At 41.6% G+C, this 22,798-nt stretch overlaps 1 protein-coding gene across 18 annotated transcripts in view; it reads left to right on the top strand.

The window, feature by feature from the left end:
- Positions 1-22,798, top strand: part of PTPRM (protein tyrosine phosphatase receptor type M) — a 1,498,021-nt gene that overhangs the window by 1,004,161 nt on the left and 471,062 nt on the right. For 8 of the 18 annotated variants that reach the window (XM_078687898.1, XM_078687896.1, XM_078687890.1 and 5 more), the window contains one exon: positions 10,803-10,832. The exons of 5 other annotated variants lie outside the window; for them this stretch is intronic. In XM_078687898.1, the coding sequence (XP_078544024.1) occupies positions 10,803-10,832 (30 nt within the window). The remainder of the gene's footprint in view (positions 1-10,802; positions 10,833-22,798) is intronic. 5 more of the 18 variants (XM_078687899.1, XM_078687891.1, XM_078687893.1 and 2 more) reach the window with 1 other exon arrangement.

The following is a 22,798-nucleotide window of genomic DNA, read 5'->3' as shown; positions in this document are numbered from 1 at the left end:
CATGAAATTAAAGAGAGCAATTTAATCATGTTAGGTAGTTAACATGTTCTGAGATGCAATTGTGGTAATAAACTAAGGTAAAAGACTGTACAGAAGAACTTTCGGACTTTGCTACATTGGGACACATCAGTGAGAGTGAAAAAGAAATTCTGTGAAGAGATCTGTAGAAAGTATTTGTTGGATTACTATGAATATTCATACTTCTGTCTAAATATGCAGCATTAGCACCATGGCTAATGTTTGGCAATGATAGGAGATAACAAGGACCAAGAAGTGGTTTTATTATGAATACTGTATTTTCTATTGCAGCGTATAAAATCTTTAAGATGTCAAAATTGTACATTAGTGACACAGCTGAATACCACTCTGTGTAACGTATGTTGGATAAGACAATGTAATACAATACAATATTAATGGTTAAAAATATGAACAGAAGTCGCCAATACAGTGATAGACTGAAGTCAAATGAAGGCAAGGTTCGAATTTATTTAGCCCGGTTAAATGATCGGTACCCTGGGATAAATACAATCTCCTCTAAATGGTTAATAAGTGATTTGTTTAAATTAAATAGAGAGGAATACAAATAGTTTAAATCTGTTAAGTTTTAAAAAGGATTTGTTTTTCTACACAAATAGTTTGCAAAAGCATTGGTAAAGATTGGGGAGCAGGGAGTCAAAGGGGAGTACTAGGTTATCGGAAATGTGAATGGGAGCGTTATATGGGGAACAAGCATTCATTCTTTATTTTCAATTTTCTTTAATCATGGATCTGTAAGTTAGAATTAAGGGCCAGATGTAGCAAGCCAAATTGCGATCGCAAACAATGAAATTTGCAGAATTTCAGCGTTTCCGATCGCAATTCAGCTGTGTGCAATGTAGGAAGGCAAATATCTACTCGCACGCATTTAGAGAATTGCTATTTGTGATTCCCTAAATGCTACGCTAGTAGGCATTGCAAATTGCGATATTGCCGGAAGGAATCACAAATTACCACCAACTTCAAGATGGTGGTAATTTGCGATTTCCTTTAAAAAACAATGTTTTGCTTTTTTCAGTGTGCCATGTGGCACACATACATGTATGTGCACCACATGTGCATGCATGCACATTTCAGGGATGCAACAGGGTGTTCTTTTGGAACCCTTTCACCTTTGAAATTGTGCACGCAATTTGCGAGTACCTATTGGGTACTCGCCAATTGCGTGTGCAATTCCCACTCATTCCTATGGGCCTCTAGGCCCGTAGGAATAAATGGGAAGATATTCCTTGATTGCAAATTGCAATTGGCAATTAAGGAATATTAAGGAATCGCAACTATTATTGCGATTCCTACATACATTCCATTTTGCGAGTCCTTAATAGCGATTCGCTAAAAATCGCTATTAAGGACTCGCAAAACTGATTTTACCTACAACTAGCCCTAAGTGATTTACACTAATTGCGTTTTCAATGCAAAAACACAATTACATTTTAGCACATTTATTCTACTTGTGCAAACTATAATTTTAAAAAGAGTTATTCACACTAATAACATGAAACATCCAAACTCCTTTTCTGGAACTAAAATCGAAAATGTTTATTTGTTGTTTGAGATAGAACACTGTTTCAGTCTTCAGTAGAGCTTTTTGATACATACGTTTTTGTCGCTGGACAAATAACAAATATTCCAATCGCACTGTAAAATCCATTTGGTGATTTTAAGTAAAAAGCTCCATATTGCAGTTGATGCATTTCATAAATTATTCTTACATTCTCCAATTAACTTGGTTAACCTATTATTCATAGAGATAATTTTTGCTGAAACCTTTCTGGTCTCTTTAATTCTCAATGTAGTCTCTTTTCATCTTTCGGTTAAGCCATCTGGTACAGGATGATTTTCATTCTAGAACATAAATGATGTCCTAAGTGTGCCCTAATATTCATAATATAATTATTATGTGACACTTCTCAATATTAATGTGGTTTTGTAAACAAAATAGGTCTTCGCATCCTATGTCAATGGCTGAGTCTTTGCAATTTCCAGATATTTGCTTTGTCTCAAGTTGAGGTCCCTTTTGTCTGGAGAATGATCAGAGTCTGACTGGTCACCTTAATACGACCGGTAAATATACCATAACAGGTCATTTGAGAGATCACAAGTCCTGCATTAATGTGTGACTCGTCGTCTACCGCATAAAGGAGGTGTGAGCACCTTTTCATTATAAGGAGGGATTTGGATTGACTCTCTTAACCTATTCTTATGTCATTTATATCTATAGCCTGCTTGGTTTGGTACAGGTACTGATTGTGCCTGGCCCATTGTAAATGTAATGATTGCAGTTACCGATTTCAGTTGTACGGTGAACGTGTTCATATCCTGGCACCGCCCTACTCTGCAAGAGGACACTATAGCATCCCTGTTTTATCTGTTTCAATCCAACTTATTGATATTTGTGAGATTGGCCTCTTACGTGTGTGGTGTGCGGGAGTAACAGGCTTTCATTACAGCCAGTAAAGTACACATAATTGTACTAATGGCTTTAATTGCCCCTTTTTTATTAAATAAACAGTGGAAACGTTTTCCTGGTGATGATTTCTACATGAAGTGTAAGCGAGTTTCAGGCTACTCCTGCCTCAGGGCTTTATGGGATGTTCCATGGATTTGCACGAACGTTGAGTACTGTAGACTGTGCCCATACTTTGTACCACTGAGGTCCATTTCTCTGACGTGCTTGTTCTTTGTGTCTTTGCTAACTCTCACTTACAACCTAGAGTTGTAAATGTTATTGTCTGTGCTACATTCATGAATAACACTCTTCTTTAAAAATCATCTTGAGATCAGCGAATCCCTTCACTTTCTGTGATTTTGGTCTGATACCTTAAAGATCAAATCCCATGTGATCCAGTAGTGTTATTTACCAAATACCTGTATTTTGGCTGTATGTTATCTTGCATAAATTTGCAGATTTATGCAAATTGTACAAAAGTACTAATCAAAGCATGACCTTTTACTTTCTTCCTTCTGCTTTAAATGCCAATATCCACTCAATCAAATACCTTTTCTCTCTTCTTCATGTTATTCAATCATACATTGATAATGTAGGTGCCTCATTCGTGACACATTTTGAAGATTTCCAACCACTGTGCAATTGTTCAGAGAAGAAATATTTTATTGTGAGTTGTGTGCATGCTTAGCAAACACCTTCGCTGTATGATGCTTACCATATTTTATCCTTCTCTGTTCATATATAACTTTCTCTCAGAATTATCTGATGATACATTTGCCAGATCTCCGTTCCGCAATTTCTGCCCAAATGACTGACTGTGGAGAAGACTCTTAACCACTCTTGTTGGGGGTTCACGGAGAAGGATGCAGCTAGAGTCCTGTTGGAATCCTCCGACAACATGGTGTCCACAATTATCTCAGCAAAAATAATATTTTATTAAACAAATGATGGCTTACATGAAATCCCCAGATATTCCTGAGGCTAACATCTCTCGCCCATTTTTTTCTTCTTGATCAAATTTTATGATTCATTGTTATATTCGTTACTCCTCATAATCACTATTCCGTGTGAACGATGCTTCATAAAGGCTAGCAGTGGAGGTTATGCTATCTTGGTGAGAGAAGCCATCAGTGGACCTCACTCTCCTTGTAGGGTGACCACATTTTGAAAAACAAAAACTTGGGATATTGTTCAAACTCAAAAGTAGTACTCTAATTTTCCATCAACGCAGGGCTACAATTTGATTTTATTGACCGTGCTTGCTAGCATGGAAAACACAGATGACGAAGTACTAAAGGGAATCAAATACAAGTTTTTACATTATCGTCTATGTTAAATATATTGCTTTCTGATAGGGGTTGCTCACTACTGTGTATATAAATACAAAAAATCTGCCTCCCTCTTTGTTCAGGCAATTCTTTGAAAAGCAGGACATGTGCTAAATGCAGTGACATTGGCAAGGAAAGATGCTGAAAATCTGGAACTGGCCCGACAAATCCATGACACCTGGTTACACTATTTCCCTACTATCCATTAAGCCTAAGAATGACTTCCAAGTCAGAAATGTATTTGAAAGTTTAAAGCAGAGCTTCTTCATCTGCCTACCCAGAATATGGAATAACAACTCCGTCCGGGAGCTCCTGGGCCAGGGATCGCCTTTTCGGCAAAATATCCCTGAAAGTGGCCAATCTCGATTCCAACACACCCAGGAATTTGGGTGGCTGCAGCACTGCGATTCCCCAGTGCCACCTGGCTGCTGTCCCCGCCGGTAATGAAGAGGAACCGCAGATGGCATCGGCGGAGCTATGCCACCCGCCATCACTTCTGCCGAGGCTGATCCTCTGCCCGTGGCTGCCGGCACCTCCCCATACTACACACGGTGAGCGCGGGTGCTCTCGGAGACGCCCAGCACTTCAGCGAGCCTCGCCAAGCCACTCGCGGTGCGGGAGATCGGAGCGGAGTTGGCGGCTGGCGATGTGCTTCTTGAGGTTTGAGCGCAGAGCTGGATGCATGGGGTCTCTCCACTGTCTGCTGTCACGCACCGCGGTCATCGGAGCCCCCACCGTCAATACCAGAACATCTGGGGGAACACCAGGGTGATTAGCAGTGCCCCCGCTCACTGTCTGCCCTCCCTTGGTGCTGTGACTGCGTCCCCCCTCCGACCCCACTTAATGGAACTCTGCTCTCATGGTTTGTGGCTCCTGACCTGAGTGCATCTTGCCATCTTGAGATGGTTTCCATTGCTGCCCACGACCCGGGTCCGCCATTTTGTGGATTCTTGTCCTTTCCTTTGGTCCATTGGATTCCATCCTGCCGACCTTCAGTAATTTCTCTTTTGCTGGAATGCCTTATCTCTTTCTCCCCCTCAGGTCCCCCTCTCTTCTCTCACCAATCTCAGCCTCCGACTCTTCTCCCCCACCTACTGCTCTCTACCCCTTTGGATTTTTTTTATTTCCCCGTTAACTCTGTAAATATGTGATATGTACGTGTCCAACCTAATCGCTAGTAAAATGTAATCCTGAGCAAATCTACTATTTGTATATATATATATATGTATATAGAGATAACTCTAACCCCTAGTATATGTAGTAGACCCTTGTACTCACTACCATTCCTATGTGATTCTTAGAGTTTATCCATTTGTATCTCTTCCTTGAGTGACTTTACAACTTGTACATTTGCAATTTTTTCTGTTTGTATCTTTTATGTAACTCATGTAATCTTAAGTCCTTATGTATCGCAACTGGTTCTTTTGTAAAGCGCTCTGACACCTTCAGGTAATGTTCGTGCTATATAAAATCACATTAAATAAATAAAGACACAACTCCTGAAGGACCATCGTATTGACTCGACAGGTGGCCATTTCACATGCCTCCTGAAGCAACTAAGGACATGACATGCCAAGACTCAATTCTGCCTTCCTAGTCCTACCTCAGGTCCTCCTTAGGCGGGTGGCTCAGAACGCAACTGCCTACCCGGGTGCATACCGTTAATACAGCTTCCGGGCAAGTGCACTTCATATCACATCCTATTACTGTGTGCCTCCTCCCACCCAGTTATCTTCCCCACTTCGAAAAAGGGAACTATATGTACTGCTTCCAGTAGATTTTTTTTTTTTTTTTAATTCTTGCCATATTGTTATCTGGCAGTACCTTCTTCTGATGAGTAAGAGCAATGTCTTTAGAGATGTCAAACAGATATTACCTTTCATTTTTGGTAATTATCAAGGGAAATACTCAAAAGTGAGTAAGGTTGGCACTCTTCCTTAACATGTGTATTTGTAAAGCGCTCATTCACCCGTGGGCCTCTTGACGCTGAATTAACAGATCTTTATTGTTACCCAACTCAATGGTACTCATTTTTATGAGCCTCAGCAAATGTTGAGTGGACTCACTGGGATTGGAACCTCTGACCGTGAGGTCAAACACAGGCCTCTACAGTCAAGGCATAAGTCCACTAAGCCAGCAGACCTGGCTGAGACCGAAGACGTACAGGCGCCGAATGGCCCGAATGGCCTGCTACGCCTATCTTTGCAGCATTCACACCATCGAGAGAACTCGCACCAGAGCTAGATTTGCTTGTCCCATCATGTATAATCAGTGTCCCTTATATCTCTACTTTCCAACAAACCAAAAGATGGTGTTCCTAGTCAATGCCTCGAACACACTGACTCAGAGGCGGGCTCTGAGAAAAATTACTTTTGCAGCAAAAGGATCTCATCACTTATTTTTCAATCTTGTAGAGCGTTGTGCATTATGCAATTATTCTGATAGAAAAAAAGCCCATCATCATTGCAGAACCTGTTTACTGTTTTTTTTCCCCTACCTGTCTCCATTGTAAAATCCCTTAGCAAATAAGGACCGAGATGAGAAAGAGAACGAGATGAAAGGCAGCCTTTCAAAGGGATGCCTGCAGCATTGTGCCCGAGGCAGATCCGCACCTGTCCCTTTCTCTGCTGCACATCCTTCGACGCAATCCAGAGTACAGAGGTGCGCGTGCTTTGTTGTAGAAATGTCAGGTGTGCGCCTGCATTTAAAATGAGTTGCAGAAAGTAATCTGCGGGTGCCGATTTTTCTCCCTGCTCTAACTGTGCCTCGGCATGATTTCTTGTGTGGCATCAAAGTGTGAGTGCGCCAGATCTACGAGCTTTTTTGACGTTGTCTAAACCAGATATCAACTGTAGTGCTTTTCTTCTATCCGAAGCCCGTTTTTCTTTTGCTCCATTCATCTGAAAAGAAATGTGATGGATAGAATGCTAAAAAAAATGGATCTTATCCATTGGTGAATCTAGAGCGCATTCAGCCTGTAGTATTTTTTTGCTCTCTGTGTAACTGCAGACAGGAAGCAGCCATATGCAAATCAGTCTTGCTTAAGCTCCTACAGGAAAACTTGAGCTCCTCCTGCTGGGTCACGTTCCCTCTGATGAGTGGCACGAGCAATGCCAGACCGCTCTTGCACTTCATGTACCACCTTAGTGAGTTGCTACCTGAGGTCCGTGCTGAGAAAAATAAAGAAGAGTTGGTGAAATGTTTGATTTATTCTCAGCTGCTTGTAATTACCCCTACCTTGTAATTAACTGGTGTCAGAAGCTGTCCCTTTCTTGTTTTCTCTGTAGCCATTTTTTTTTTTTTGCCAAGGGGTGGACCGGCACATTATTTTGCAACAATCCAGACGGCACCATATCAACAGTGTGACTTCTAAAGGGCCTGTGTCAGGCCATAGTGAATGTGGCTCCTGTATTTACTGCTCACAGCCCAGGGAAAAACACAGTGAAGATGTCGAGGTCGTCTTACTTAACCATATAATTTGTGTGTCCCAGAGCATTGGACATTGTTGTGTTAATGCTAGGCGTGACGACCATCTGAACTCTGGAGTAGGAGTGGGGAAAGTAAAGGAAGAAAAATGCTTATATGGCCTTGATTCTCGATAATGACCTCTATGTTTACTTATAATCCTCGACATACCAGAAAGAAGACATTCCACGTAATTTGTTTTTATCAAAAGCTCTGTCATTACCAGGACATTCCCTCCTTTTAGATCGGATCTCACCTGAAATTCTGATGGAGGCCGCCTGCAAATGCCTTCACTCTGAGCATTTCCTTGGGGATGGTAGACGCAGGGACCTGGATTTTCTTGAATTAAAATCTATGTATTAACTCCTTATGCCTGAGGCATCAATCTAGCTTAAATCACTTTGATAAAGAGCTGTGTCCTTAACAGAAATAAACCTAATTACAATTGACTTGCTGCTTGCACCACCTCAAACTACTGTTTGTTTACAGTGTTCAAAATACTACTTAGTTCTGGAGACTACCACCATAACAAGAGATAAATGCATATATTTCCTTAAGTAAGAAATTGATGTCTTTGGTGGTGCTCAGAAGTTTACCAGTCAATATGTCGAAGGTCTGTATTGCTCTTTTAAATAGCAATCAAGGCAGGAAATAAAGCTATATTAATTTTACTTCTGCAGTACAGCCACATATCCCATGATTCTGCTGTCCCAGGGATAGCCATTGGCTGGTCCATCGTTGAAGATGAGTACAGAAGATTTTTTTCACCCCATCAACCCCCCAAAATAGTGCCGAGGTGATTGTGGCTCTTTTAACCTCAAAGACCTCAATATTTTTGCAAAATGGAGCAACCCTCATGCCCTCTTAGGGTCCCAGGCCATGGGTGTAATGCTGCTTTCTGCAACCCCTGCATCAAGGGAACCCACATTCAGCCTAAGATTTATGAATTTATGCGATAAATCGCAGTCTCAAGGGCCCCTCAGCACGTCCTCCATAGGGGTGGGGGGGAGCATAATTTTGTGTTGCGCCACCGTCCCAGGTCCTTGTTACAGTGTTCTGCAATTGTACACTTACTAGTTTTTGGTATTTACCTACCAATTCTGGAGACTTCCCATGCGTTCCTTTCACCCTGTCGTACTTTATTTTATTGTGAGTGTGCATACTTTAATCAAAAAAATATCAATGCATATTTTTTTACTTAATTACATACTTTTCTTAAAGATCTTTTATCCAATGTTCTTGCTCTGTAAAGGGATCTGCTTTACAATGGTTGTTGACTATTATCCTTTTTAATTGCTACTGACTATCCTCTATTTTGATAGCTGCCATTGGACACTAACAACCAGTGGAACCATCTGTCTTAAACAAATGATGAATGAGTTATTGCTTTGGCAACTTCACTTGTTTCCCAATTTCTGGTTAAAACTGCATCCTGTCAAGAGAAGAGATTTTGCTTATGTCAACCATTCATCTCATATTTGGTCATATAGGTTTCTATAATCGTACTCTTGTTAGAGTATCAAATACAAGGATACCTGAGGCCTATTGTACTTTTTGTTGTTCTTTTATTATTATTTTCCACTATTGACATATTTTATTGAACACTGTCTGCCTTTGCTGGTCAGTGATGTAACTTCTGGATGTGCACAGCTTTGTAAAGTACTATCTCATAACCGCCTGATCCTTAGTTTTGTCAGGTGTGAGGCTCCTTCGGAGAGGATTTCACACATAAACCTGTTTTGGTTGAATTCAACCCATTTACTTCTTTAGACTTCAAAAATCTGCATTAATTCAGCTTACATCAACAGGAGCCATTCCACTTTCTGAACAAGGGTGGAAGCATCAGCGCAGGTTAAGGATTCTCCTAACTATTGAGCCTGGTCTAGTAAGGCTGACATAAACTATGTCCATACAAATGCATAAATGTTTGTAACTTCTCTAGTCATCCACAAGTTACATAAAAACTATGCTCTAATGTGAAATCATTAATAATGTGGTCATTCAGTCTTTTCCAACTCGTCACTGGTTCTATCCCATTGTGCTCATTAAGAGTTGCAAATTTCCCTTGTACCAAACATATGACTGGACAAAGCATTATTTTATCATCGCTAAACTGTTACTCAATCTCTTCATTTAATCTATCAATCACTGTAGATAGTTTGAAGATCCTTTTCTGTTCATTTTTAATCTTAATTCCTCTAACAAAATAATGAAACTATACCACAGCCCATTGTATTTTCTGAGCAGTGACGTAGTTGTTTCATTGTGACATTGTTAGTTTGTGCCTTTGGGTATTGGTTTTAAAGAATTGCTGAACTGAATGTTGAGATTAGTGATATAAAGCATAAGAAATGAAAGTCAGCTTGTGTATTGAAGTGTTATATTTAAAATATATTAACCGCATGCGTGCGGGCGGAATTCCGCCCGTACGCTGGGTTTTGCGAAAGCGCATGTTACGTGACGAGCTGGGCTCGTCATGAGCGTGCGAGGAGGCTACGCCATGACGAGCCCAGCTCGTCATGAGCGTCGAAGGGGTTAATCTCAAGCATTGTTGCTTCTCTATACAACTTATCTTCGAGTGTCTTATTCGCTGTTATGGGGTGTTGTCGGGGGGACCGATTTCTGTAGTGTGACTTGAACGTGAATTTCTAGAATTAAATTGTGCTTCTCTCAAAAAGCAACCATTCACATAACAAAATAGTGGGTTCAATAGTATATTGTGGTTATATCGAACTACACCAGTACAGTGTTCTCAATTCTTATTGTACTTTTTATGGACATATTCATTTCATATAGCAGCTGCATTCGTTCTCTATATACATAAAATATGGTACAAAATGCCAAAATTTGAAAACGTATAACGGCTGCTCAGATTTTAAAATGTTAATGATTGGGATGTAACTTGCCGTTTTTTGGGCTTCCTTTGAAAACAAAGTATAATGCATGTACATTCATTTACATGCATTTAAATGTGTACAGCGCACTTGTTTTGCTTCCTTCAAAAAGTGTACGGTAGTTAGCTTCATTTGTATGCTGTAGCTTTGTTAAATAATATCAATATGAATAGACTTTGAAACAAGGTCAGGGTTCATCTGCTTTCATTCATTTTGTGGCTCCAGTAAAACCCTTTGATAAGTCTTGTCTCGAGAGAACTAGCGCCATATTAACTTGGGTAGACATTTGTGAAACCCTGCCCATAACATTTAGCACAAAACACATAATACACCTGAACTGATCCTGAATGCCCTCATGATACTTTACTATTAATTGAAATGGTGTTCTTTTCCTATAGAATGTTATTTGTGCGCTATGTCCTAGCTGTTGAATGCTGCGTAATCCATCTCACCATGTGTTTTTGATGTTTGGCATGTTACCCCTGCAATGCATGTGTTCTTGTCATGCCACTGTTAATCTCTCATTCACATCACCAGGTCTATTCATCTTGATTTTTCATGCATTAATATTTGGCTTTTCTTTCCTTCCATTTCATCTTTCCCACCACTGCCTAAATCCTTCCATGGCAGAAGAAGCTCACACTCCTACACTTATTATCTGTAAGTAACCTTTTTGTGCCTCGCCATTAACATGCTGTCAGCCATGTTTTCCATGCATGAGTAGTGAATGCTAATCATCTGAATTCCTTAGCAGACTGAAATTATGGTTGTACACCAGAATGGCATCTCAGTATCATTTCAGCTAGACATTTTCATATTACAGTTGTTTTAAATGTTAATTGTGTTTGTTGTAACTTAGTACCTGTGCATTTTTAAATATTATTAAAACAAATGTAAATATCTTCAATGAGTTTGCCTTAAAGGGCAGTCAATCAGAAATACATTTCTACAGAGGCCAGTGTTTTTTTCACAGGCAAGGCTTTTCTCTTCACTGTGTCAAAGCAGAATGCTTAGGCCATAAATGTAAGATTACTTTTGCGGTGATGCCACTTTCTAAAAAGCAATGCTTGATAACAGGGAGCTATGATATGGCTATTCACAGGGCTGCAGTACATTTTGGAAGGAGCGTATCCACACAATGAATAAATGTGAGTGCTGCAGCAAACATGTTGATGGGTATTATGGGTGATACTTGCATATATATATATATTTGGTATGTGACGTTACTTCGCAGGCTTACATCAGGGGCATTACATCGCAGGTGATACATTGTGAGTGGTTATATCGCAAGTATCGCATCTTAGCCTTCATATGTAAGTTACTTGTTTAGCTACTTATGGGACCTAAATATACATCTGTGTGTGTATGTATGTATGTATATATATATATATATATATATATATATGTGTGTATATATATATATATATATATATATATGTGTGTATATATATATATATATATATATATATGTATATATATATATATATGTACGAGTCATACTAGTCCCGGATGGCACACTGAAATTGAAACTGTGCGGGACGATTGACACCTCGACATGTTTTCTGATGCTGAACGACAGGCGGCGGCCAAAGGCATGTTTAAGCGGCAGGAGAAAACGCCCACGAAAACAACAACGCCGGTAGTGGAAACACCCAATAATCCACTTTTAATCACCTTGACAAAACTTGAAAGACTCCATGAAAGGGAGATTCGAAAATGGTGGGAAGCAACTAGTCTCACCAACTACATTGAGGAGGAAAGGGTACCGCGAGGATTGAGGGTCCATACAGTGCCCTCATATGAAAACCCGGACCCCCAATTACTGACAGATTGGTTTGAGCACACTGCATCATACTGCGAGGGGACATTGAAGATACTTGTCAAGTATGCATGGAGCGACAGAGAACGAGCATTGGCAGAAATCACATTAATTAATACAGAACTGGATAGCGAAACGGAACCGAGCATAATAACTACATTTGGGCAAATGAAAGAGCAAATGAAAGCCCGGCTAGTGAAATATGAAGCCAAGATTCGACTTCGCAAACAAGAAAAATATGAAAGAGACGCAAATGATTACCATACAGGACGCGTACTCACATATGCGAAGAAATATGATGCTCCACGCAAAGCCCTACAAACAACAAAAAGTGGTGGTACCGGAATAATGAATGCAAATGGGGAAGTGACCTCAGAATCAGATATCACCGAGAACGAATCCGAGGGGAATCAATCGGACCCGGAGGAATAAAAGGGGTAACAGAGGACCGAAAGGAATGGAAAGAAACAAAAGAACCCCTTTTCAGGAGGAGTTCGAAGTGATAAAGAAATCTTGTCTCCGGGGGGGGGAAACAAACCACCGGATACAGCAACCCCGGGAACAGGAAAAGAAGGAGAACAAGAAGGGCAGGTGGCGCCAAGAAGAGGCAGGGGCGGCGCGGGGCCATCCCGCTGGTCGAAACGCAACCGCACCAACAAGAAGTAATGTCATCCACCTGCAACACCCCCAATACCGTTGATGACCAAGCTAATCTTACAGTAGTCAATTTAACAAGCAGAGAGCTCACGACTGATGAAGAACAAGTCCTAAGCCTCGGATTAACATTCTGCCCCAACAATGAGTTGGAATACACACAGACTAAAATAGACTTGTTCCGCTTCACACGAAAGTTAAAACTACATAAATACTTTAAATTACGACCACATCTACAAGACAAGGGGAATAAAGGATCCAGGATAACGGCAACTGATGCCTTAAGTATCAGGGATCTACATACTGTGGAAATCCTGGACAATCTGGAATTGGAACAGACACAGAACCTTGCTCAATTAGATATGGCGCAAAGAGCTGAATTGCAAGGAGTAGAACAGGAGAGAGACGACAGTGGATTTAAACCAGTCTCGACCTTTGTTCCTCAATCCCCTTGGGATGCAGTCGACGTATTTACTGAAGCTATGAACAATGACCTAACAAAATACCGCAAAGCTGACCACCATGAATTTGATCGTAACATCACGGAACCACAAAAGCACGCACTGAAGACCCTGATGGTAGACACAAATATTATAGTGAAACCCTCGGATAAGGGTGGGAACGTGGTTTTAATGACTAGGAATTATTATAAACAGGAAGCTCTGAGGCAGCTCTCAGATGAGAAGTTTTACAACAAATGTACCAGTGAAACTTATCAACAAAGCATCAAAGAATATGATGAATTGATCAAAAAATGGTACGATCTTCAGATGCTCAATAGAGATGAACACCTGTTTCTACGAACTAACTGTCCTATGACTCCAACATTTTATCACCTTCCTAAACTACATAAGCATCGTGACTGCCCACCTGGTCGTCCAATTATTTCCTCTATTGGAAGCCTAACAGAAAATATGTCCCGATTCGTCGATAACACCCTGTTTCCCTTGGTGTCCACCTTAGAATCATATGGGCGGGACACAAAAGACTTTTTGATGAAAATACAGGACCTTGAGTGGGAATCAGGATACCTGCTGATGGCACTGGACATCACTAGTTTATGTACTAGGATAGAACACCAACATGGTCTAGAAGCTGTCAAACATGCCTTGGAACAACGCCAGCTACGTTTTGCAAGGCATAATACCATGATTCTTGAATTTTTACAATTCTGCCTAACCCACAACATCTTCTTATTCGAGGATCAACTGTACATTCAGAGGTCTGGGACGGCGATGGGCACCTGCTTTGCCCCCAGCTATGCGAATTTATTCGTAGGCTGGTGGGAGGGGCAGGTGCCCAGGAGCTGTACAGTTGGGGAACAAGAGGGGAAGGTCATATGCTGGCATCGTTACATCGATGACCTATTTATTGTATGGAGTGGTGGATGTGATACAGCACAAGAATATATTAATGTGCTAAATAGAAACAATGTCAACCTCCACTTTTCGGGCACAGTTAGTCCGGTGGCAGCGGACTACCTGGACTTGAAAATATTTGTAGAAGAAGGACATCTCCATACATCCCTATTCAGAAAGGAGACTGCTGGCAATTCTACACTCTTTGCCAGCAGCAGTCACCCTCCCTAACTGATTAACAGCATCCCTTACGGGGAACTACTTAGGCTTCGTAGAAACTGTTCAAGGGAGTCTGACTTCGAAGCGGCTGCCTCGGAGTGCGTATCCCGTTTTAAGATCAGAGGGATACGGTGATAAACTATTGAGAAAGACTCTAAATAGAGTAAGGAAAATTGAAAGACGTACTCTCTTAACTACTAACCCTGTTCGGGGTAGACGTACTGAGCAAGCAGGTAACAGCAAGGGAAAATTCAGATTAATATCTCCATACTCGTCAGGGGCTAAAGATCTAAGAGTGATGCTAGAAAAACTGGCACATTCTCCTAACGGACAATGTGCTTAGGGAAGACCTACCAATCCATCCTCTTCTAACGTTCAGTAAAGCCAGATCAGTAGGCGATATGCTAGTGACCAGCCATTTTGACAAATTACCCCAGAGAATCAACACCCTAAGGGATCAAAAAGGCTTTTACCCCTGCGGCCGCTGCAAAGCGTGCGCAGGAAGTAAACGGGTCCTGTCGTACGTAATAGCAGACACAGGGAGAAAAATAACCATAAAAATTTTATCACCTGTAGTACGCAATATGCCGTCTACTGTCTACAGTGCCCATGTGGCCTCCGCTACATCGGGAGCACCATTAAGGAGCTCAAGTTAAGAATACTTGAGCACCTAAGAGCTATTGACAAGGCGGATCAGGCTTATCCAGTGGCCCGCCACTTCGCTGAGGCTCATAAGCAGGACCGTAATAAACTCCAATACTTCGGTCTGGACATTGTGCCTCCTAATGCACGAGGTGGTGATCGGCTACGGAGACTACGGAGGTTGGAATCTAGATACATTATAGATCTTTCAACAAAACACCCAAAAGGCCTCAATAGTGGGGAGGAGATGGCATGTCATCTGGGGAAATGAAACATACTAACCCCCAGATAGCTATGAGACCTTGAAGTGTTATATTGTCAGACCATAGTGCTGTGACAAGATCCTGTCTGAATGGTAATGTATCTTTTGAAATTAGGCCTTCCACCATTATATGAGAGGGTTCTATGTATAACAGAATATTGCAACATTAGATAGCTGTCAAGTGAAGGGTATTGTTACTCAGAAATTTTATACAGATTCATATGATTTACTTTATCTTTGAAGATGACATTTTCATATTATGAATCCTATTGGGATTATATGATGTATCTAATTCTCTGTATCTAGAATAATCTATTGAGTACAGGGAAAATGAGCTGTGATTACTTAAAACTGAGCATACTTGAATGGTTTGAATGAAAAGAATCACTAAGACTATTCAGTGTTATTGCCAGAATTTGAGACATGATGGTATTTTGGGTGATTATTCCATTATGAGCACTTGTTATGTTTATGTTTATGATTATTTATTAATCTTTTGATTTTCATGCCACTTTTTATCCGCCGCCATATGAACAGCACTTAGCCTTACTCACTTTCTTAATTCATTTATAAATAACTTCGAAATGCATGATATAGAATGTGAAGTTTTATAATATGATGGACAGTATTGATTTGTATGACAAGGGACACTAGCCGATCCACGGCTTTATTACTGTTCATTTTATGGACTATGTGTATTACTTGTACCACAACTCCGTTGGGGCCACCGCTCATCTATGAGCTGTATTTACTGTATGCATAATAATGAACTGCATGAATAATATTGATAATACTGAGAGATAGCGTGCCCCTCCTTTGATTGTGGCGAAAGTCCCCTGTCTATATCGATGTCCGAAATGATGTGTGTTTGGCTTTAAAACATGTCGACACGAATTTCAGTGTAACACACACTGACGAAGGCAGCACGCCGAAACGCGTCTGTGTGTGCCCCTTCGGCGTAATAAATATCAGCGTGTTTGACATATCTGCTCTCCGAGTGCTGTTTTGTCCTTTCGCAGAAGATTGAGAGGAATTGGAGCGTTATATATATATATATATATATATATATATATATATATATATATATATATATATATATATATATATATATATATATATATATATGTATATATATATATATATATATATATATATGTGTGTGTGTATATATGTGTATATATATATATATATATATATATATATATATATATATACACACACACATATATACACACATATTTATACACATATATACACACACACATATATATATATATATATATATATATATATATATATATATATTCCCACATGTGTGTATATGCATATTACCTACTGGCAGTCGCCAGTAGGTAGTTCAGGTCAGAACCTAGTCTCCAAAGGAAGAGCATTTTGTTAATTTGTCAATAATTTTGGCATCGCTTGATGAATCCTCGCGAAATGTTCAAAACTAGTTTGTCACTCCAGCTTGAAAGTTTCAGGATGATCCGTCAAGTGGGGGGGGTCGGGGGAGGGAAGAAAAAGGGTGATCCATCAGGGGGATCCCTAAACACATTTTCCCCATGTTAATTTCCATAGATACTGCGACAGCACGAACTGCTGATCGGAATTACACCAAATTTAGCAGAAAGGTACATGTTGGTCCAGGGAAGTGCCTTTTTGTGATTTGGTGTAAATCAGTTCAGTAGCTGCGGAGTTATTAAAATACATTTTCAGTTGTATCTGCGACCCCTCCCGATCTCGTGCTGAGATCTGATTGGCTGCCAACACTTCAAACCAGGAAATGTTTCAGTCATCTTGGGACTTAGCTTAAGCCAAGTTCTAGAAAAAACATACACAAAAAAGGGGGCAGGGTAGGAATGCCCTGACCCCTTATGCATCTTGTGGCGGGGTCCAACGGGGACGACGAAGGGCCTAAAAAGCTTTTTTTTTTTGTAAAATTTTTGGCGGGAGCCAAGTTGGATCCACGGCTCCTGCCCAAAAAAAAAAGCACAGACGCCCTTGCTTCTTTACTGATACGTGCCCCGGTGGGCCAGGTCTCTGGAGGCATGTGGAAAATAAAGGAAGGGGGGTTCATGGGCCCCCTCTCCTAGGGCTTATAAATGCCTTGGGACCACTACCTCCTGTGGCTTATGCAGAATTAAGGGGGCCTCTCTGACCACCCCCTCAGGCCCCGGGGATCATTGGCTTTTAAATTTGTCATTAGGGGGCCTCAGGGACCCACCGGGCACAACTACCTCCACCTGGCCAACTTATTATTTTTTTTATTGGGAGTGGGTCGTTCTCTGTCCTAGGGCCCACCACATACCCTACAACAAAAAAGAAAGGGGTCCACCTCCCCCCCCCCTCCTGGAGCCATAGATGGCCCTGTGGACCGCCACCCCCCAGGGCCGGCTTCTGCTATGTCCCGGTGTGCCCACCCCTGGGTTATAGCTGTTTGCTGTGGATTGGCAGGAGCTTTCTCACTCCCACCAAGCAACAGCAAACTCTTCGCTTCCCACAAGCGAGAGCTCAGAATGTCTCTCGCATGCTGGAGGCAGAGGAGAATTGCTTTGAGCTCCCTGTGTCTGAAAGCAATGCCGGGTTCCGCAATCTTCCCCCACGTTCCAAGTGGAGAGTAGGTGCCCTGGGGGCACCCACAGAATGATGGCCAGCCACAGAACGATGGCCAGACCCCGGGGCTCAATTCAGCTCTGGGAGGAGGCCATGCTGCTCCTCCCTCATTTATAAATAGCCTGGCCTCGGGATATGGGGTCTCTGTGGCCGAAATCGGCCTGTGGAGGGGGGACTGCACGGCACCCCTCGCCTACTAGTATTAAAAAGAAATTTAAATGCCTGGGGATGGGGTCACTGAGACAGATATCAGCCCAGGGAGGGGGACCATGTGCCCCTCCACTATTTCAAGCAGGTTGGACCCCGGGGATGACGTCCCCGGGGCAGAAATTGTCCCGGGGGGGAGCTGCACACCCTCCCTCTTCTATATAATTTATTTTTAATAGGTCAACCTAGGACGATGGGGTCACCAGGCCAGAAATCAGCCAGGGAGGGGGGGGGTGATACACAGTTCCCCCTTCTTTATAACAAGTAGGCCCAGCCCTGCGAGATGGGGTCCCCGGGGCTAGAATACGCCTGGGATAGGGGCCATGCGGCACCCCTCCACCATTGCAAAAAGGCCTGGCCCTGGGGATGATGTGTCCAGGCTGGGATTGGCCCGGTATGGGGGCCACAGGGTCCCCCACCCCTAATAAAAGAAAAAAAATGAAACAAAAAAAGTCTGGACTGGGGAAGACGTTGGACGCCCGCCCCCTTTCATATCACTCTGCAAAGAGGCCTCCTGGTGCACAACATGTTGGAGTTCCTCTCCGCTGGTGAGGGCCCTTGGGGGCTAACAACCCCTCCTCTTATCTTCAGGAAGTCCCACACAGTGGGATTGCTGAAAGGTCATGTGAGGCTCGCCCTATTCTCTTCTACTCTGAAAACACACCTCCTGGCACACTATTAGTTGGGGAATGAAGAGCCCTTGGCTCCAAAGGGTCCATGGTGGCCAACAACACCTCCTGTTACCTCCAGTAAGTCCAACACAGCGGGATTGCTGAGAGGTCATCGGAGGCCCGCCCCCTTTCTCCTCCTCTCTGCATACGTGCTTCCTGGCGCACTACTGGTTGGGGGATAAAGTCCCCTTGGATGCTGGGGGTCCATGGGGGCCAAAAGCCCCTCCTGCTACATCCATTAAGTACCACAGTGGGATTACTGAGAGCTGGTCAGAGGCTCCTCCCTCCTTTCACCACAAGCCTGCAACCATGCCTCCTGATGCCCAACTAGTTGGGGGATGAACTCCCCTTTGCTCTTAAGGGTCCTTGGGAGTCAACAACCCCTCCTGTTACCTCCAGTAAGTCCCACACAGCAGGAATGCTGAGAGGTCATTGAATCCCCGCTCCCTTTTCCACCATTCAATGCACCTCTTGCCCCAATACTTGTTGGGGGATTAAGTCCACTTGGATGCGTAAGGTCCTTGAGGCCAGGAGCCCCTCCTGTTACCTTCAATAAGTCCCACACAGGGGGATTGTGGAGAGCTGGCCTGAGGCCCGCCCCCTTTCTCTACCACTCCACACGTGCGCTTCCTGGCACACTCCTAGTTGGGGTAGGAAGTCCTCATGGATGCTGAGGGTCCTTGGGGGCTAAGAACCCCAAAGTCTCACATAGTGGGATTGCTGTGAGCTGGTCTGAGGCCCCACCCCGTTTCTCCACCACTCTGCAAAGGCGACTACTGGTTAAAAAAGTATAGAAATTCACTTAAGAAAAACAAAGGTTACAGGGTCATTATAGTTAGGAAGTAGAATTTTAAAAACCTTAGAAATCCACTGAAAAAAACCAAAGGTTACAGGGACGTTATAGTTAGGAAATAGAGTTTAAAAAAACAAAACAAATTCACTGAAAAAAACCAATGGTTTCAGGGACGTTGTAGTTCAAATGTAAATATTTATTATTTCTGATTGTGGATTAATTTTAATATGTATAAACACAATTTAATGCCTAAGGTTGTGGTTTTAAGCTTACATGTTATGGGGTGGGTACGCTCTTTTAGGGTTCAGTGAAGGGTGTCATTAAGGGGGTAGAAAGGGCGTTGTACCCTTCAAGGAAGGGTAGCATTAAAGGGTAGAAAGAGGTGTTTAGGGGTCAGGGAAGGGAAGAGGTAGTACGTTTTTTTATAGTTCAGGAAAAGGGTAGTAAGGAGTTTGTAGGATAGCATTAAGGGGTAATAAGTGTTTGTCAGTATTCAAGGATGGGTAGCGTTACCAAGGGGCTTTAGCGTTCAGGAAGGGCCGCTCTAAGGGGTTTTAGGTTTCTCAAAATGGAGAGCGGTGTGAATTTTTTTGCGGTTTAGAGAAGTGTGGTATTAAGAGGTAGTAATGAAAATAGTGTGTGTATTTAAATATATATGTGTGTCTTATCCAACCCATAAAGTAAATACCTGCAAAGTAACAACTGCCAATCATTTTTTTTATTGTATGTATTTATTATACATTTACATGCACTTAAAACTACTGGTGTGGAGCCTTTGCTTCAAATCTAGCATATTTGTTTGAGCATGATATGGAGGTGTGCGACCTTCCACTTAGTATTCCAGTGCTCTTTGCATGGCTGCACATAGAAGTCAGCTTTGACGCATGAAGCAATATGTAAATTGAGATCATGTAGTGTAATACCGTCTTTGCATATGCCTAAGAGGCTATAAAGTGCATTAGCTTACTTACCCGCTATCTACAAATGTATGCATCTTTGGTATATGCCCACCGGCAAGGTGAGAAACTTTTGATTGATGAAAGCTATAGTTTTTGAAGATTTGAACGTTCATAATACTCTATGAAATGGCCCTGGCATTATTGTGTGTTGGTCTTTTCTATCTTGGAGCGGAATGTGTGGTGTGCACTATGTCTTAAGGTCAAACAAGTTACCATCAATGAAATGCATTACCGGCCCCAAAGAAACAGAAGAAGTGGGAAGGATTATCTATCTGCAAGAGGTGGTTCGGCTATACTGAGTCAAATTTGGAGACAAATAACTAGTAACCCACATCAGTGTTTCAGTATAAAGTGGAATTGGAATTTTTCTTTTTTAACTCCTTAAACCTCCAACTAAACAACTCTTGGACAGCAGTTGCTTTTTTGTAGATGAATCAAACTGGCTGTTCATATCATGATGGTTTTTCATATTTATGCCCATTTCTGTCTTAAAGTTCATAGAATCCAACCATTCCTCACACCTCGCATGCTTCTCTTTTAGGTAAGGATCTAAGAGTACAACTTTTTATATATCTAAGTCATCTTATGCATTTGTTTTTGCATATCTACTACCCGCTCCAGTGTTGTTTCATTGACTGATTTGAGAACCACACTATTTTGATTGCCTTCTCTACATAATGTGTGAATATGTGTAACAATCCCAGTCACAGTACTGATCCCTGCCGTACACATTTTCCTAGTGATAATCTTTTCTGTTTACCATTGGACCTCGGTTAATTACAACACAACACATGTGTATGATGTGAACTTGATAAAATGTACAGAACTGTATTCTCTTCTAAGGTCAAAGCATGTAACGTTAAATGTATTTCATTTGGGCCATGGTGTTTTATTGAACAAAGTAATCAGGTGGAGCTGACATGATGTTCACAAACTTGTATTGGCTCTTCTTTAATACGTTAGCTTGCAAACATGTACCCTTATTATTGTTATGCTTTTCAAGATAGTGTAGTAGTCGTGTGAGTATCAGTAAAATGACATGTGGAAAAAGGCTAAAATGATGCATAGTTGTGATAGACAGAACAAAACTATGCAATGGCAGTGTAGAACCTTATTACCTCTTAGGTGCTTTTTTTAGGTTAGTTAGCCTTAAAAACCTGTTTCCTTCAAAGTGAAGCTAACAGTGTGAACTTGATTGATATTGTAATGCTTAGGTTTTGTTTACACTTAAAGAATAAACCGATGAAACAACAGTGATGTGAGTTAGTGGATTCATGCAATGCCGTGTCTTCAACTGTTTATATCTAAAATGATAATACCAGAGACTGTGCCTCAGAATTTGCATTTTATTGCTGCATAATTTAGATAACCTTGCCACATAAAGTGATCTTTCATTCCACATAATCCTAGTAGACCGAATAGTGATAAAACTCTGCTGAGTGGTTTGGGGATCAGTCTTTATGATGATGAAAACGACTATTTTACCGATTTCACAGCTCCCCGTGAAATATGGGTATTTATACCACGTGTGTGGGTGGGTGGGGTGTGTGTGTGTGTGGGGGGGGACGGGGTGTGTGTGTGTGTGTGCGCGCGCTAACAGCAAGGGCACCAATTAGGATTGTTCTACATCTCTACCTTCTGATGGTTTTGGCTTCTTTAACCAATACCTTCTATTGATTTTTTTTTCATCAAATTCTCACTCGGTTTGCTAACAAAGGATATTGTCAGTGTAATTTCTGCCTTTTCAGGCACGATTGATTTTTAAAGAATTCGTTTAATGGAGCCAGGTGATTTTCTCTGGTATAATACACAGTCTACCCTGTTGATGTATGACCCTTCTGATCCAGTAAAGGAATCTATTCAATGGCAGTGATTTTGCTCGGTGTTTCATTGCTTTGGCACTGTTGCGTGGAGCTGATTGTTTTTATAAGCATGCGGTATAGAGGGAATGTGTGCCGCCCTTTTCCCCACTTTTAGAGCGACTTCAACATAATTATAAAAAGCAATTGGCTAAAAAGGAATTTTTGCAGCGTCTTGTGTTTTTATCGCCTCGATGAATCCACACAACAAGCATCCAGGTAGACCGAATTTTCTTGATTGCTTCACTTTTCATGCAAATACATCCAGTCTCCCCGCTTAACCTCATGCTGAGTTCATGGCATTCATTGGTAGCCGATTGAGCAAATTTCTTTTCTCAGACTTTCTCCATTCTTTTCACAAAATCAATTTTATTCATTTAACACAAAATAAGGGGTTCTTGTTCGAATGGATATCAGTTGGTAGGTGGGGAGTTCTGTAGTTTTGTATGCTTTGTGGAGAAACAGTTCTTAATAGTATATTTGTCAGTCTCAAATACTTGGTCCATGGTCTCTTGACTAGTTCTAGAAGGTATCTGTTTAAAACTGGTGTGTGTGCGTATTTTAAGTTAT

The sequence above is a fragment of the Lissotriton helveticus genome, chromosome 4_1 (assembly GCF_964261635.1).
Source record: "Lissotriton helveticus chromosome 4_1, aLisHel1.1, whole genome shotgun sequence".
In the NCBI taxonomy this organism is placed as follows: Eukaryota; Metazoa; Chordata; class Amphibia; order Caudata; family Salamandridae; genus Lissotriton; species Lissotriton helveticus.
The sequence above is the reverse complement of the archived record's forward strand: the minus strand, read 5'-3'. Positions and strand labels throughout refer to the sequence as shown.